Consider the following 15,696-nt stretch of genomic DNA (forward strand, 5'->3'; position numbering starts at 1 on the left):
GTGTCTGATAATAAATCTAGTGATTTAAACTATTGCTTTCCCCACACCCTTTTAATATCTCAAATGTAATAAATATTTGCTTCTTGGCAATAACTGCCTACTAGGCTTTCAGCAATGCCAAAGCTTAGGGTCAGACATTTATCATCTATAAACATGATACCCGTTCCCAATCAGGTGGGTACTCCCAGATATTTTAAGTGAATAAAGTTGCTGACTAATTAAACCGTACCCATTGTCTCCTGTCTTTCTTCCGGCATGGCTGAACAATGCTAGTAAATGCCTCTCCACCTATTTTCCCCAGAAACTAGAGTAAAGAGCTTCACTGTCTTACTGAGTCTACTATAATTGACAATTACTGTTATAGTATCACTAGCCTACCGTGATGATAGTTATTTGCTCCCTTAAAAAAAAAAATGCTTTTTTGCATTTCACTCAGCTTGGAACATAAAAATAGATTAGTTTCATCCCACTCCTCCTCCAAGAGCATACTTGTTCTCAAATGAACTTGCATAGTGCTGCAAAGTTTGATTTCCAAGCACTGTAGTAGACTCAGTTTAAAAAATAATTTTACATTGGAATATTTAAAAGGAAAACCATGAGAATATTTTTATTAATTTTAAATGATGCAAAAACTTGTTTTTACGCACCTAAATTGTGGGCCTAAATCAACCAGCAGTGTCTCTTTAAATCTAACTATCCTTTGTCTCCCCTATTATGTTTTTGGCATCCATAATGTTAGAAGTAATAAGGTCTTACCGAGATGTGTTTGTGCGCATGTGAAGTGCATAACATATTCTTTAGTTAGGCAGCAGTATCTTGTATACAGATACTCTTCTCTAAGCTCCAAATATACTGCACTGTACCATTTGGGTTGAAGTTCTAAGTTCCCAGCCAAAACAGAAGGACTGCGGTGTCCTTGATGATGTGGATTCTTCATTAGTAGGATGCAACACCATATATTCACTGTGTTTATCCCATGATAGAAACTATTTGAGATGTGTTTCTTCTTGGTCCTTTATCAGCCAGGTAACACAGAACAGTACATTAAAATTAAACTAAAAGCACTGTTCTTTAAATAGTTAACTGAATCCAACTTTTAATTTATATCCTACAGAAAAAATCTTTGTTAACTTTGAGTTAAGACGGTAGGAGTACACCAGCACAAACCATGAAAAGAAAAAGAAAGCAGCTAAACAACTCATTACCTATACTCCACTCATCAGTCCCCCTGCTCAGCTAACTGTAGCCAACCATACTCCACACATCTCCATCCACATCTCGAGCAACCAACATGTAGCCCTAATGCCAACCATACACATAATAAACCTACACACACACATAATATGCAGAAACTCTAATTCCTACCTAACAAATAAAACCAAATTCAAAGCATTCCTGCTGACCTTCTCTCTGCAAAATTTCATTCAACCCCTTAGAATCCCCAAAGCCTTTCTTGCTATGCCTGTCTCCTCACATCCCCACTCACACCCAGCTTCCTCTCTCTCCCTTTCAGCCCTACCTTGGATATCAGAAGTACCTGATGGATATGATCAGTCAACTCCAAAGGCTCAAAAGCCTGATTAAAAGAAATTAATGATGTGATTAATTATAAAATTTCAAAAGTGATCTGTGTCTGGTCTGTAGTATTATTTGAACATAAAAGACACATTTGGAGTTTGTAGGGACTATGAATGTTTAGCTAAAGGTACCAAAAGAAATGTGAAGAAAACATGATAAATTCAAAAGTGGACCAATTAAAAGTGTATCCTCTACTTAAGTTAGTATATTTGACTAAAATATTACATAGAAAATTACTTTGTTCTCTGAAGAGTTATTGTGTCAGGTCTGGAGACTAAGTTTAACCATTACAATGTGAAACAGCAAATTTAGTTCTACTTTAAGTGCAAATCTCAATGAGATCTTAACTACGGAGTAACTAATGCCATCTCCTTTATAATCTTAGGCCAAATACGAACGCAAATCCCAAAACAATTTTTCTGTAACAAGGTTTACATATATCATTGTAGCCTTGGTAGACAACTTCGGGGGTGAGGGGGATTTGCTAACATGATTATGGCTCTTATCCTGCATAACTACAAGTGGGCACAATGATTTGTCAGTTACAGAGTCAGGGCCAAATAATGTTATGTTCATAACAAAGGCAACTAGTAGTATGTTTTTTTTCAGATAACCAAATTTAAAATTAGTTTCCTTATTTATTGAAAGCTAATACTTTTAGGGTTTTTTTTATTTTTTAGTTATTAATGCAGAAAAGTAGTCAAGGAAAAAGTTAGATTATATATAAATAATATAAAATATAAATCAAGATTTTTTTTCCAGACCAAATAATATCAAATTCTTCTGTAGCATCTATCATTTAACTGGACACGGCATGGTTTTGTCAGAAGGATACCTTACACATCGCTATAAATTTTAAAATAGTGAAAACTTAATTTAAGCCACCCCCTTCTTCAATAGATAATTTCCAGTTTTAAGTGATTCCTATTCCAGTACAATTTTTAGAAAAATACTTCTGCTAAGCCCACCCTTGGGTGGGAGATAAAATACAGATTTTATTCTCCACTTAAATATAGGCTCAAATTTAAATTTTGTAAAAACAAGCTTTTAAAAACTTTAGCACCTATAAAAATGTTTTTAAACAAACGTCCACTGAAAATAGTTATTAAAAAAAATCCCATTCAGTGTTTGAAACCCAGACACTGCAGTACTAAAAACCCAGAAATAAAAGGGAGAATCAACAAATGTGAAAACTACTTCACTGATTTTCACTGTCCAAGTTGAAATAGAAGAGAAGTACACAAACAGCATAAGTAGTGACTAGTGTAATTTTTTTCCACCTTTCCATTCTTTTACTTTTAATCTAAAGTGCTAAAGTAATAAGTAAACAAATGTTTATTTATAGCAGGATTTCTAAATGTCTTAGTCCATTCAAAATTTAAGATTACAAGCATATCGTACATTAATTTTTCCAACACCCACAGTAATTATTATAATACCTACTTTACAGTTGAGTAAATGCACCAAAACCTTGAGCACACTGAGCCAAAGGCACTACAGCCTTGTCTAAATTGAGCTTTTTCTTACAATCTCTCACCGTCTAGACATGCTCTTGAACAAGGTTAAATGACAGGGCTGTATAAACATCAGCAGTCAGTCTACACTAATGCGCTCTCCACTGCTAGCACCAGTGAAGTTACAATGGAGAGAAGCTTGAGAATAAAGTTCAGTGCAAACAGAGCTAGTGAGTTTAAGTGATTTGTCCAATCACACACAATTTCTGTGGCACATTCAGGAACAGAAACTAGATCTCCTGACTCCCAGTCCTATGCTTTAACTACTAGATATATTTTTCTACATATACAAGACAAAATAGGAGTGGAGGTGGACATACAAATAATAGCTCTCTAAAAAAACCAAAAACATTTTATGGTTAAAAAATTACAATGAGATCCAAATATTCAGCAAAATACTCTGAATTTGCATCCTTAAAAATAGCATCCAATTATTTTCTGCACACAATCTTAGGCATCCCCATTTTTGTGCACATACAAGCATGTGTGATTCCACAACCAGAAGAGCCAGAGGATGGAGTCAGTACTAACATAGGCTGGCTACTGGACAGCTGGCCTTTTACCCCCATTAATACACACCTGTCTCTGCCCCACCCCGCAACCATACCCAGACACAGCCATGGTTCCCAAATCCTATCTCCCCAACATTCTTCCATTGCCCCCTATTCCTGTCTCCTCCCACCCCTATTTGGCTCATACTCCATCCCTGTTCCTTCACCTCCCTGCCCCTACCCACATCACAGCCATTCCTGTCACAACCCCATCTCCCTGTCCCCCACCCGCAAGACGGTCATTCCCTTCGCAACCTCACCTTCCCCCCCACAGACTACCCCCATCAGAGCCATTCTCTTCATGACCCCACATCCTGCCCCCCCACCACTACTCTCATCACAACCCATCCTGACCCCAACGTCCCACCCCTCCATCACCATCACAGCTGTTCCCCTGGTGATCCCCCCTACCCACATCCCTACCCCCACCACGGCCATTCCCTTCGCAACCCCCCCCCCCATGCACCCCTACCCACATCACGGCCATTCCCCCAGGGATCCCACTTCCCCACCCCCCATCACGGCCACTGCCCTCGCGACCTCAACATCTCTCCCCTCGTGTCCCCCTCACGCTCCCCATCACCGCGCCCCCGCCATGCCGCCGGCCTCTCTCTCACCCAGCGGCGCGGCTCAGCGGGCGGCTTCCCCGCGGGAGCGGGCGGGCGGGCGCCCTGCCCCACAGACCGGCGGCCCCCCCCACGGTGGGGATTCACCTGAAGTGGCGGGCCAGGGAGCAGCGGCAGCACCACACCGGCATGAGCGGGCGGGCGCGGGGAGCCGGCTGGCGGCTGAGCCGAGCGGCGGCGGGTCCGGGCTGCGCGGCGCTGCTTCGCCTCCTCCCGCTGCCGCTGCCGCCGCCGCCGCACTGGGGCCCGGCTGGCGCGGTGCCTCCTCCCCACCCGGCGGCCTCAGGTCACGCGGGGGAGGAGCCGGAACCCGCGGGGGAAGGGGGCACGCTTCGGCGGGGGCGGGGACTGTCGCCGTCTCCGCTGGGGACACGCTGCGGAGCGGGAGCAGGTCCGGGCCGCCGGGAGGGGAGAAAGAGCCTGATCCCGGGCCGCAGCCTCGCGGTGGGGCGGGGGCAGCGGGCGGGGTCAGGATGGGAGAAGTGATGGAGACCCGGAACATGGGTATTGAGCATCCCGGCCTGTGCGTGTGAACGGCCCCGGCCCCACAGCCCTGGGCGAGCTCGTCCCTACGACCTGTCACAGCCCCAGCCCTTCTCCCACCCTGGCCCCAGACAGCAACACGCCCCAGGCCCTCTCCCTGCCAACCCCCTTGAGAGCAACTCCTCTGTAGCCCCTTCTTTTTCACCCCGCCCCCAAACAGCAACACCCCTATCGCCCCCTCTTCCGCCCCACCCCCAAATAGCAACACCCCGTAGCCCCTTCTTCCGCCCCGCCCCCAAATAGTAACACCTCCATAGCCCCTTCTTCTACCCCGCCCCCAAACAGCAACACCCCTATAGCCCCCTCTTCCGCCCCACCCCCAAATAGCAACACCCCGTAGCCCCTTCTTCCGCCCCGCCCCCAAATAGTAACACCTCCATAGCCCCTTCTTCTACCCCGCCCCCAAACAGCAACACCCCTATAGCCCCCTCTTCCGCCCCACCCCCAAATAGCAACACCTCCGTAGCCCCTTCTTCCGACCCGCCCCCAAATAGTAACACCTCCATAGCCCCTTCTTCTACCCCGCCCCCAAACAGCAACACCCCTATAGCCACCTCTTCCGCCCCACCCCCAAATAGTAACACCTCCATAGCCCCTTCTTCCACCCCGCCCCCAAACAGCAACACCCCCACAGCCCCTTATTACACCCTACCCCAAAACAGCAACACCCCCTTAGCCCCTTCTTCCGCCCCACCCCCAAATAGCAACACCTCCATAGCCCCTTCTTCCACCCCGCCCCCAAACAGCAACACCCCCACAGCCCCTTATTACACCCTATCCCAAAACAGCAACACCCCCATAGCCCTTTCTTCTGCCCCACCCCAAATAGCAACACCCTCATAGCCCCTTCTTCTGCCCCACCCCCAAATAGCAACACCCCTGTAGCCACTTCTTCCACCCTGACCCAAACAGCAATACCCTATAGCCCCTTCTCCCACCCTGACCCCAAACACAACACCCCCATAGCCCCTTCTCCCGCCCTGCCCCCAAACACAACACCCCCATAGCACCTTCCTTCTTCCGCCCTGCCCCCAAACAGCAACACCCCTCTCATCCCCCACAGAGCAACTCCTGCCCCTAGAAAACAACCCCTCTGTGACCCCTCAGAGACAGCAGCACCCCCTAACTCTTAGCCCACCCTCCCCTAGACAGCACCTCCATTGCCTTTTTCCCATAGACGGTAACACCATTAACAGCCCTGTCCCCCCCCAAAATAGACAATTCCCCCATTGCTCCCCGCACCACACAGGTTGTAACATCCCCATATCCTGTAACCAGCAGGAATACCCTTCTTCACACAGCCCACAGATAGTAACTTTGTTAGGACCTTGGCAGCCAAAGATAGGAGCATCGCAATGACTGTACCTCATCAGGCCAGGAACCCAGGTAGTCCAGCATTCTGCTTCCACCAGCGGCCTGCATCAGTTACTTGAGAGAAAGATGCAAGACACTGTATAATGGACAGTTATGAAATAACCCACCTATGGGAGAAGTTTCTTCCTACAACCAAACGCTTATGTCCTGAAACACCAGTGTTGATATAAAAACATTGAAATTACAGTGCCTAATGTGTGACCCACCAGATTTCTGTGAGCTGTGATGGGGCTGCAGAAAGTCTGTATTCCTGGCCTGTGCATGGCTGACCAATTCTTTGGGCCCTGCTTAGGGCTGCCAGTTATGGTCGGATGTATTTCAGGAGGTTTCATCCCATGACATAATCTTTAATTCCTGGAGACTCCAGGACAATCCTGGAGGGTTGGCAACCATGGTCCTGTTGGAGTGTCTTGAGTGGAATCCACACTTTTAACTACTGGATTTTGTCCCATATCATTTGGAACCATTTCTGAACCAAAACATTTTGCACAGGGTTAACCTATGTAACAATGTGATCTTATTAGTCCTCTGGTTCTCTCTATTATTAGTAGCATAGTAGAGTTTAGGATCCTTAGCAGGGTATGTGTGCACTGCAGCTGGGAATGTGCGCATAGCCTGGGTGAACAGGTTCACTCTTACTCTGCTTGAGCTGCCCTGCTAACAATAGCAGTGTGGAGACTGCAGCCTGAGCTAGCCACCAACTCTGAGCCCACCCACCGCACTGGGTCATAGTTCAGGTGGCTAGTCTGAGCCACAAGGTCCATGCTGGTATTTTTTAGCGTGCTAACTTGAGCAGAGCTAGCACAACCTGGTCTACCTGAGCTGGGAGGCTGTCAAGGCTGAATCCCCACTCTGTCACTTTGAGTGCAGAAGGTGGGGGCCTGCAAGGATTTTAAAAATTAATACTGATCACTCCAGGCTTGTATTAGACTCCCAACATTACAGCTTTTCTCTGACCTTGGCTTGGTAAATGCTGCCACCACGCAAATGCAAAAAACCCCATTGGACCCAGGAAGGAGCACTTGGGAATTCCTCCCTGTGGAGTACCGTCAAGCCCTTTCACACACACACACACCCCGCCCCAAGAAAGAGCTGAGAAAGAAAACAAAGGAAATTAGCTGTTGCTACCAGCTAATCAAACAACATGCACAAATCTCTTAGGACACCAAAAATCCAGTCCTGTTAGAATACAAGAATGGCCATACTGGGTCAGACCAAAGGTCCATCCAGCCCAGTATCCTGTCTACTGACAGTGGCCAATGCCAGGTGCCCCAGGGGGAGTGAACCTAACAGGTAATGATCTAGTGATCTCTCTCCTGCCATCCATCTCCACCCTCTGACAAACAGAGGCTGGGGACACCATTCCTTATCCATCCTGGCTAATAGCCATTAATGGACTTAACCTCCATGAATTTATCCAGTTCTCTTTTAAACCCTGTTATAGTCCTAGCCTTCACAACCTCCTCAGGCAAGGAGTTCCACAGGTTGACTGTACGCTGCATGAAGAACTTCCTTTTATTTGTTTTAAACCTGCCCATCATTTCATTTTGTGGCCTCTAGTTCTTATATTATGGGAACAAGTAAATAGCTTTTCCTTATTCACTTTCTCCACTCATGATTTTATATTCCTCTATCATATCCCCCCTGAATCTCCTCTTTTCCAAGCTGAAAAGTCCTAGCCTCTTTAGTCTCTCCTCATATGGGACCCGTTCCAAACCCCTAATCATTTTAGTTGCCCTTTTCTAATGCCAATATATGTTCTTAAAAAAAGGTAAAATGTTATTAAAAACAAAAATTTATTAAAAACAAAAAGGAAGAAAATACATCTGTAACTTAGACTTTTGCTAGATTTTAAAAGAGAAATTCCAAAAATTAAGCACCCAAAGTAGCTTTCTTGGGGGTTAGTTTAAAGGTAACAAACAAACAAAAGCATCTGGTGTTAGCACAGAGGGGTCCACAAGCCGTAACAAATAAACACAAATAAACCTAATCGTGTCTTCCTAAACATTCCTAATGTACTTACATACTTACACTGGATTGTTAAAAGTAGTTCTAGATATGATCTGATGGTTTTCATATCTGGTTCAAACTTTACACAGCATTCCTGCTGCCCATCTCTTCAGCCCAGAGAGAACAACAGAGAAAGGGAAAGTTTCTTTCCCAATTTTAAAAAGTTCCAGCCTTCCCACTGAGTGTTTTGGTCAGGTGCCCACTTTTTTTTTTCTTTACCTGGGGGACATTTTAACCCTTTACAGGTAAAGCAAGAAGAGAACAGCTACTAAGAGGGATTTTACAGCTAACTGGCTGGCTGGGTGTCCATCAAAGGGAGCTACCCCCCCCATACACACACACATACTTCATTTATCACAAAGGCACATTCCCAGTTTCAGAATAGACATAGCCTCAGTGCCCCATTGTGGTACATGCTGTCCAAACACACAAGAAAAAAAGAGTATTTGTCCAAAGAGTTTACTGTCCAAGTTTAAGATAGATACAACAGATGGAGGAATCACTTTTCCGTTCATTTGTTTCTCACACACTACAGAACCTAGCACAATGGGGTTCTGATGTATATAGGGATTTATGGGTGCTACTGCTATAGAAATGAATAGTAACAATCAGACCATTCATGCATCTAATCCAGCATTGTGTCTCTGACAGTTGCACTATCCTGTGCACTCAGGGCTGGATTTAGGGGCCACCTCCTGGTGAGGGATTGAAGTTGGGGAGGGAGAGCCCAAACCTGAGCTGCCTCCCAATGGGGGATTTGAGGGAAGGGGAGCCCAAGTCAGATCTTGGGCAGCCTCTCGGTGAGGGATTGAGGTATGGGGGAAGGAGAGCCTAGGCAGTGGGGCTCCAGCTGTCAGTCCCGGCATTGGAGCTCTGGCTGTCAGTGCCCCCACAATGCCCCACACTGTCAGTTAAATTAGTGCAAGCACTCCACTGTGGACATTAAAGATCGAATTAATTACTGGGGTGGCTGTATATCAAATTACGTTGACCTAATTTTGTAGTGTAGACATGTCCTAATAGAGTCTGCCCGGAAACGAGCAACAGGTGGGTGGAGGGTTCGACTGGGTGTTGTTACCAGATATGGGTGAAGGTGAGAAAGAACACAGAGAAAAATGAAAGTGACAGAAGGTATGTTTACACTTCAAAAGACACTCACAGCAGGAGTCTCAGAGCCCATTAATTGCCAGAGTTAATACACAGCAAGAAAATGTAGTCCATAACAGAATTATGTAGCTGATAGCAAGTGTTGATGTTATTTAAAATTGGGAAATCAGGGTGGTTTTCCTTTCTAATGGAACCAAGAGAGAAATGGCCTGAGTAAATGTGTTTTAATAGTTTTGCTATGTTAAATGCAGAAAATGAAGAAAGCAATCCAGTTGTTTATATATTATAAAAGTGAAGTCCTGCCTGGGACCATCTCCACCCAATGCTAACTGCCAGGCAGGGAAATAGGGTGAGAAGTAGCTGCGAATATACTTGGGAATTGGATTATGAAGTGCTTTCTAAAATAATATAAAGACCTTGAATAATATTCTTTGGCATACTAGTAAAGATAAGGTGGATCTGACTGATATCCTTTCTCCTGTTCTAAGTAGCAAGTGAGCAGTCACCAGATCAATTTCAAGAGAAGTTCAGTTAGGAGTCTGTACTACTTTGGATGACTGTGACAAGGTAATCATCTGAAAGAAATGGGTGAGGTTTCCAAATGCAGCAGAATTTTCAGTAACTAATCCACCGTCAATGGACCTCCACGTTGAGGAAAAAGTCAAAGATCACAATCGTGATCCACATCATTCCCACAAGTAGTGGTTGTATCACCCAAATAATGTGTGTGGCAAACACCAACAAGCTCCTCAAAACACTTCTCCCTACCTGGCAGCCTCACTTCAGGTTCTCTCTAGTGTTAGTTTCCTGTATGCCACCCAGCTAGAAAGGTCTGCTAGTCAGTTGACTACAGGCAGTCAATAATGGGTAGATCAAAAGTGAGGCATAGAGGTCATACAGTTGAAGTCTGCCTATTGAAATTTCTCCTGACATTTTCAGTTGGATGTGGTATTCTCACATTATACTAAACTGTTATCATCAGTTGTTAAACAGTTGCCTCATTTAGCCCCTAAGGTAACCACATTTCAGTGGTGGAGGAAGCATTCCCTGTCCGTAGTTTGTATTGCAATTTAGACTTGTGAAGTGCTGTGGGATCTTTCGGCATGTAAAAGTCATCCTCATTATGGATGTGAGTAATAAGCATTTTGAGAAGTAGGGATTACGTTCTATTTTATCTTTAATGGACACAGTTTCCTAATCTGCCTTGTGAATAAATTTTGGATATTCTTGCTCTGTCTCTTCAAGCTGTTACCTCCTCACCAATTATTATATGTGTAATACAGATACAATATGCAAATTATGCCTTCAGATATATATTTTGCCAGGGAGATTTATTTCAGATTGTAATTACACACTTTTCCAATATGACCTTTAAAAGAACCTTCCACACTTTATCTGCATCAAAACAACAATATAAAAACATTTAACTGTGTTATGAAATGTGTGCTTGGATAGTTCTCCAGTTACGTTAAATTGCTCTACAGAGAGACTTTGTAAGTTTAAAAACATTATCTTCAGATCATTTTTTGATCAATACTAGGAGTATAGTTTAAATCCAATAAGTCGCTTAATACTTAGAGTTTGTGTATTTTGTAATGGATTATCAGAGCACTCAAAATCTATGTCTGCCCCTTTACATTTTAAATCATTTTATATCCTCATGCTGTCTGATTTTCACTTTATGTTTATCCCGTGATACATTATGATGTGTTATTCACAATGTCAGTCACTATACCTTTTTGTATCTTTAATTTATATTTTCTGCATTGCTCTACCATCAAACTGTGCCAGTTGACATCATGCTCAGGGTTATTTTTAGAAATAAATAGAGCATAAATATTTTGTAAAGAATTTTCAGTATATTTCTCTAAATATTTGGATTACTCTAATCTAACTGCAAGATCCCTGTCCAGTTAGCCACCCACTCTAGGATCCTCACAGGACATAGTTAAAATTAATATCACTTTTGATAAAGGATATGGTCTTGTTTAATGTTTTCTCATAGTAGGAGAAATCTAACAATAGATTCAGCTCAATGCTCATATATACAGAGCAATATATGTGCTTCTCATTCTAAATTACTTTTATTTTAGATTAAGGGAGAAACGTATATACAATATGCATGAGAAAGACAGTGATTCACTGTAACATTCCGCATCTCAACTGCAATACAAGATGGCAGCTGCCTTATAGCTTCTCTGGACAGGAAGCTAGGTGTCTATATTTAAAAATGTAGTACACAGTACACAGAGAACAAAATAGCTACATCTTTTAATTATCTATATACATACTCAACCTCAAAAATAAGAATGATGTAGAAACAGTAAACGGGAGAGGGATTAAGGGAAGGAAGCACTTACTAATGTAATTCATTTTACCAGCTGTTGAAGTGCTGATCTTGGTGAAAGTAACACTTTAATGGTCAGCTCTTTCACATTAGCAGCAATCACTCTCCAAAATGAAACAAAAAGGAATTGCATTCAGTAGAATGTGTGCCAATCAATCAGATTAACTAAATGTTAACTAGATCTTGAGCCATTAGGAAAACTAATAAATGGTATAACTTTAAAAGGTATTCTTTTATCAATATGCAGTTCTTTGGTTGGCAAAAATACAAGTAGGATCAGGCTCCTGTATTCTACCAGAGTGAGACAAGAAACTGTGTCATATCCAGTCACAATATAGTGGATATAATAAAGTAATTGTTACAGAATCACATTGTAACAAGTTACATGTCCCCTACTTTTAAAACTGGGACAGTTTATAACTCTCTTAGGGTATGATCCCATTAAATGCATGTTTTATCTTGATAAATCTTGATGCTCAAGGATGGTCATTTAGTATCATCCCTGCCCTGGGAACAAAGTGGAACACACTGTACACGTACTATAGACAAGAGAGAGAGCAAGAATAGCTGTCAAATGAGAGGCAGATGTATTTACTATATATAAACTACTTGAAGACATTTTGGTGAGACCAAGACCTTGAGATAAGATCTCCTGAGTTTTCCAGTTTCATAGAGAGGTGAAGGCCTACACCTACAAGCTTCACAAGCTTCCTATTTTTGTAAACATGACATTTTACAATTTATTTGAGGGTGAACTGATTAAAAATAAGCCAATGTCATGAGCTTTAAAACAACAGGAATCCATAAACCACCTTCACTCTGCACTGGTGTCACCATGTGTCCTCAGGGAAACGCCTTGGAATCAATGGAAGTCTGTCCAAGTGCAGAGGTCCACCCATGTAGAGCGTAGTGCCGGATCTGGGCCCAAGGGCCAAATCCTGATCTACCTGAAATTAATGGGAAATTTCCCCTTGACTTTAATAGAACAAGGATAAAGCCCTTATTTTATACACCTGACATATCTCTTTGATTGTTTATGCAGAAAAAGGTCTTATCCTCTAAACAATCATTTAAATAGTATATAAAAATAGTAAAAAAATTAAAAGCCTTTAGTAGTAAAATAGTAATAGTTAGAAGTGTGTTAGTTTATACATTAATGTACAAATATACATTATTTTATGGGCCAATTCCTGAAATTTTTACTGCGGACTTCAGAGTTTTGTCCAAATAAGGACTTCAGGATTTGGCCCTCTATTTTTAAGTTATTTTTATTTGAAAATAAATGAGTCCTATAAATTTAATATCTTTTAAGCAGCAAGACCTTCTTTTACCACTATTGCTAGCACTTGTTATTTTATCATGAATCTTGAAGTTTTACTTAAAGCCCCAGCTACTTGAGACAAAGTGATTACATGAGAATCTCAGCTTTCATTCAAAAGTAACAGTCAGTTTCTAGCCCTCCTGGTTGCTGAGAAAAGCTTGAAAGAGTTACTGAAGTGCAAGTCAAATGCTCAAAAATCATAAGGCAAATAAAAAACTTTTTTTTAAAAAAAGTCTTGAGATTTTAAAGTCAATTTCAGGAGCTTGGGGTTCATTATTTTTCAATGTTTGAGGTTGCTAATAATGATTTTCCTTAAATGTATTTAAATGTTACAGAATGATACCAATGAGGTTATTATAATATCATCATGTATTACTTGTTTCTCTCAGTGCCCACAATATGCTAGGCTCTGCTCAGACACACACTCAAAAAAAGATGACATGGTCCTTGTCCTTAAGGTTAATCCTATGCATAAACATTTACAGGGTGGAAACCTAACCAAAAAACAAACAAACAAACAAACAAAAAACAGAGAGGAAAGGTGGGGTATATCATGGGATTCACTGCTCACTGCTGTGGTGCCTCCTTGTCACCCACCTGGGGATTAGCTCACAGCCAGTCTCATGCCCCCTCCTTCAGTTTCTTGCCCCCAGGGTCTCACTCTCTTTTTCTGGGTCAGGTTATGGACTGACTCAGGTGTTCCAGGGGTGTGTGACAGAATATACCTCTATGTTCACACCCTATTGTAATAATGTTTCTACAAGGTATGCCTTGTAAGGTACCACTTAAAAACTCAATTTGCGGATCAGTAATATCATGGCACAATGCACATAGCAGTGTTATATGTGAAGTTATAAACATAAGCTGAGATCATGACTAAAAATATGTTTTCCAGATAAGTCTGGGGATTGGCCAAATCAGTTCCTCAGAGACAAAGGGCAAGATGATGCCCCAGCAAGGTGTAAACAAGGCTGATGGACCATCACCTACTAAGTGGCCATTCTTTGGCAGGCAAGGGGGCAGGTGCAAAAATCCACATTTTAGCATAGAAACAGCATGGAGTTCCCTTCCACGCAGCTTGCCTGTGGCCTTGTTCCCAGCTGGAGCATGGACGCATACCTGGCTTGGTTCATTCCCCGCCCCAATATCTGCCCCATCTGCAGCAGCAAGGAGACCCTGGCACACATCCACCTGGAGTATGCCAAGTTGCAACCCCTTTTCAGCTCCTCCAGAACCATCTCCTTAGGTTCTGGCTGAACTTTGCCCCACACCTCCTGATTTATGCATACCCTATCTATGGCCCCACATAGTTGCGAGAACTTGTCAACCTCCTCCAAAGTGTCCACCTATAAGACCAGGAGGAGGATGCTGGGTGGGGAGATGCTCTCTGACTGTGGGGCTTATTTCTGTTCCTCCCTTCAATCATGCATCCAGGCAGAGGTCCTCTGGGCCATGACCGCTGGCTTCCTAGAACCTCTGAGAAGCAGTGGGCACTGTCCAAGGTTCTCTGCTTGGTGTCCCCATCCAGTTCCCTGCTTATGGCCCTATGACCTCACTCCTGTCCCTGTTTTCTTATTAGTTATCCCCCCAAATCATTTGAGCCTTGGGTTTAGTCACTTCTCCCCTTAGGCTGGGGGAGGGGCCTTCAGACATCTCCCGGAACTCAATGTGTGTTTGCTCCCAGCAGCCCCTTGGCCAGACTGCTCCTGCTTTCTGCTGTTGTGGGCGCGGGGGGGGGCGGGGGGTGAGATGGAAATGCTTCTCAGAGGGGAACAGTATTATAAAAAGTAGGGACAGACACACAAACCCGTCTGCCCACTGCATTCTCTGCACCTGAAAAGACAAAGGAAGCAGCCCTTGAACCTGGGGAGAGGGATCCTGACTTAACTCATTTGGTCAGTAAGACTGCTGAAAGCATGTGCTGAGAAAACTTTGCTCCGAATCTAATACAGTTTATCAAGCTAGGCACCCGCAAGCAGTTTATCTTTATTTTTCTTGTAACCATTTCCAACTTTTATGCCTATTCACTTAAAATCTTTGTAGTTAATAAATTTGTTTGATCTAATCCAGTTTGTTTAAACTGACGTGTCTGGATAACTAAAGGAATAATGGACTTAATATAGTTGTAGTGCTCAGGAGAGAGCTGGGCAGCACAGGTATTTTGGGGGGAAGATCTGGGATTGTGTGTGTGTGTTGGGGTCACCCTGCGGCATAACCAAGGCTGGTAAGAGCCAAGGTGTGGCTGGCTGGCTGCAGCACACACAGACATAGCTGAGAGTGACTTACATGCAGGAGGCTGTTTGTGAGCAGTCCAGGTTGGAGGCTACAGCAGCAAGGCATTGTAAAGGGCACCCCAGGTTACAGGGCGAGGTGACACAGCTACTCATTAGTCTGGATTGCACCCCACTCTGTCACAGGGGGCAAAGTGGAAGAAGGCACAGAGAGCATACTGAGAAGCAAATAAACATGTCAAGGCTGGCATATATGATGGAGCATAGGGAATGTCATAGAAAAAGACAAAGAGGATACACTCATGAAGATGAGGACAAGAACCTGGAACTGGACACCATAGATATTGTCACCTATTATTATAGTACATTGCATCATGATATACAACATCCTCCCTCATCTCTAGCCATCCCACGTCCACTCTTCATCCCCTCTAATCCATTCAGAGTACATCTTCCCGGCCCCTAGTTCTTGTCACGGACATTTCTTTTATATG

At 43.5% G+C, this 15,696-nt stretch overlaps 1 protein-coding gene across 3 annotated transcripts in view; it reads right to left on the reverse strand.

Moving 5' to 3' along the window:
* OSGIN2 (oxidative stress induced growth inhibitor family member 2) overlaps positions 1 to 4,542 on the reverse strand; it is a 39,317-nt gene extending 34,775 nt beyond the window's left edge. For all 3 annotated transcript variants that reach the window (XR_006288446.1, XR_006288445.1, XM_037892329.2), the window contains exon 1: positions 4,357 to 4,542. Coding sequence is in view for 1 of the 3 variants with exons in the window: in XM_037892329.2 (XP_037748257.1) it covers positions 4,357 to 4,400 (44 nt within the window). In the remaining 2 variants the exon portion in view is untranslated. The remainder of the gene's footprint in view (positions 1 to 4,356) is intronic.
* Between the last annotated feature and the right edge of the window lie 11,154 nt (positions 4,543 to 15,696).

Source organism: Chelonia mydas, chromosome 2, assembly GCF_015237465.2.
Source record: "Chelonia mydas isolate rCheMyd1 chromosome 2, rCheMyd1.pri.v2, whole genome shotgun sequence".
NCBI lineage: Eukaryota > Metazoa > Chordata > Testudines > Cheloniidae > Chelonia > Chelonia mydas.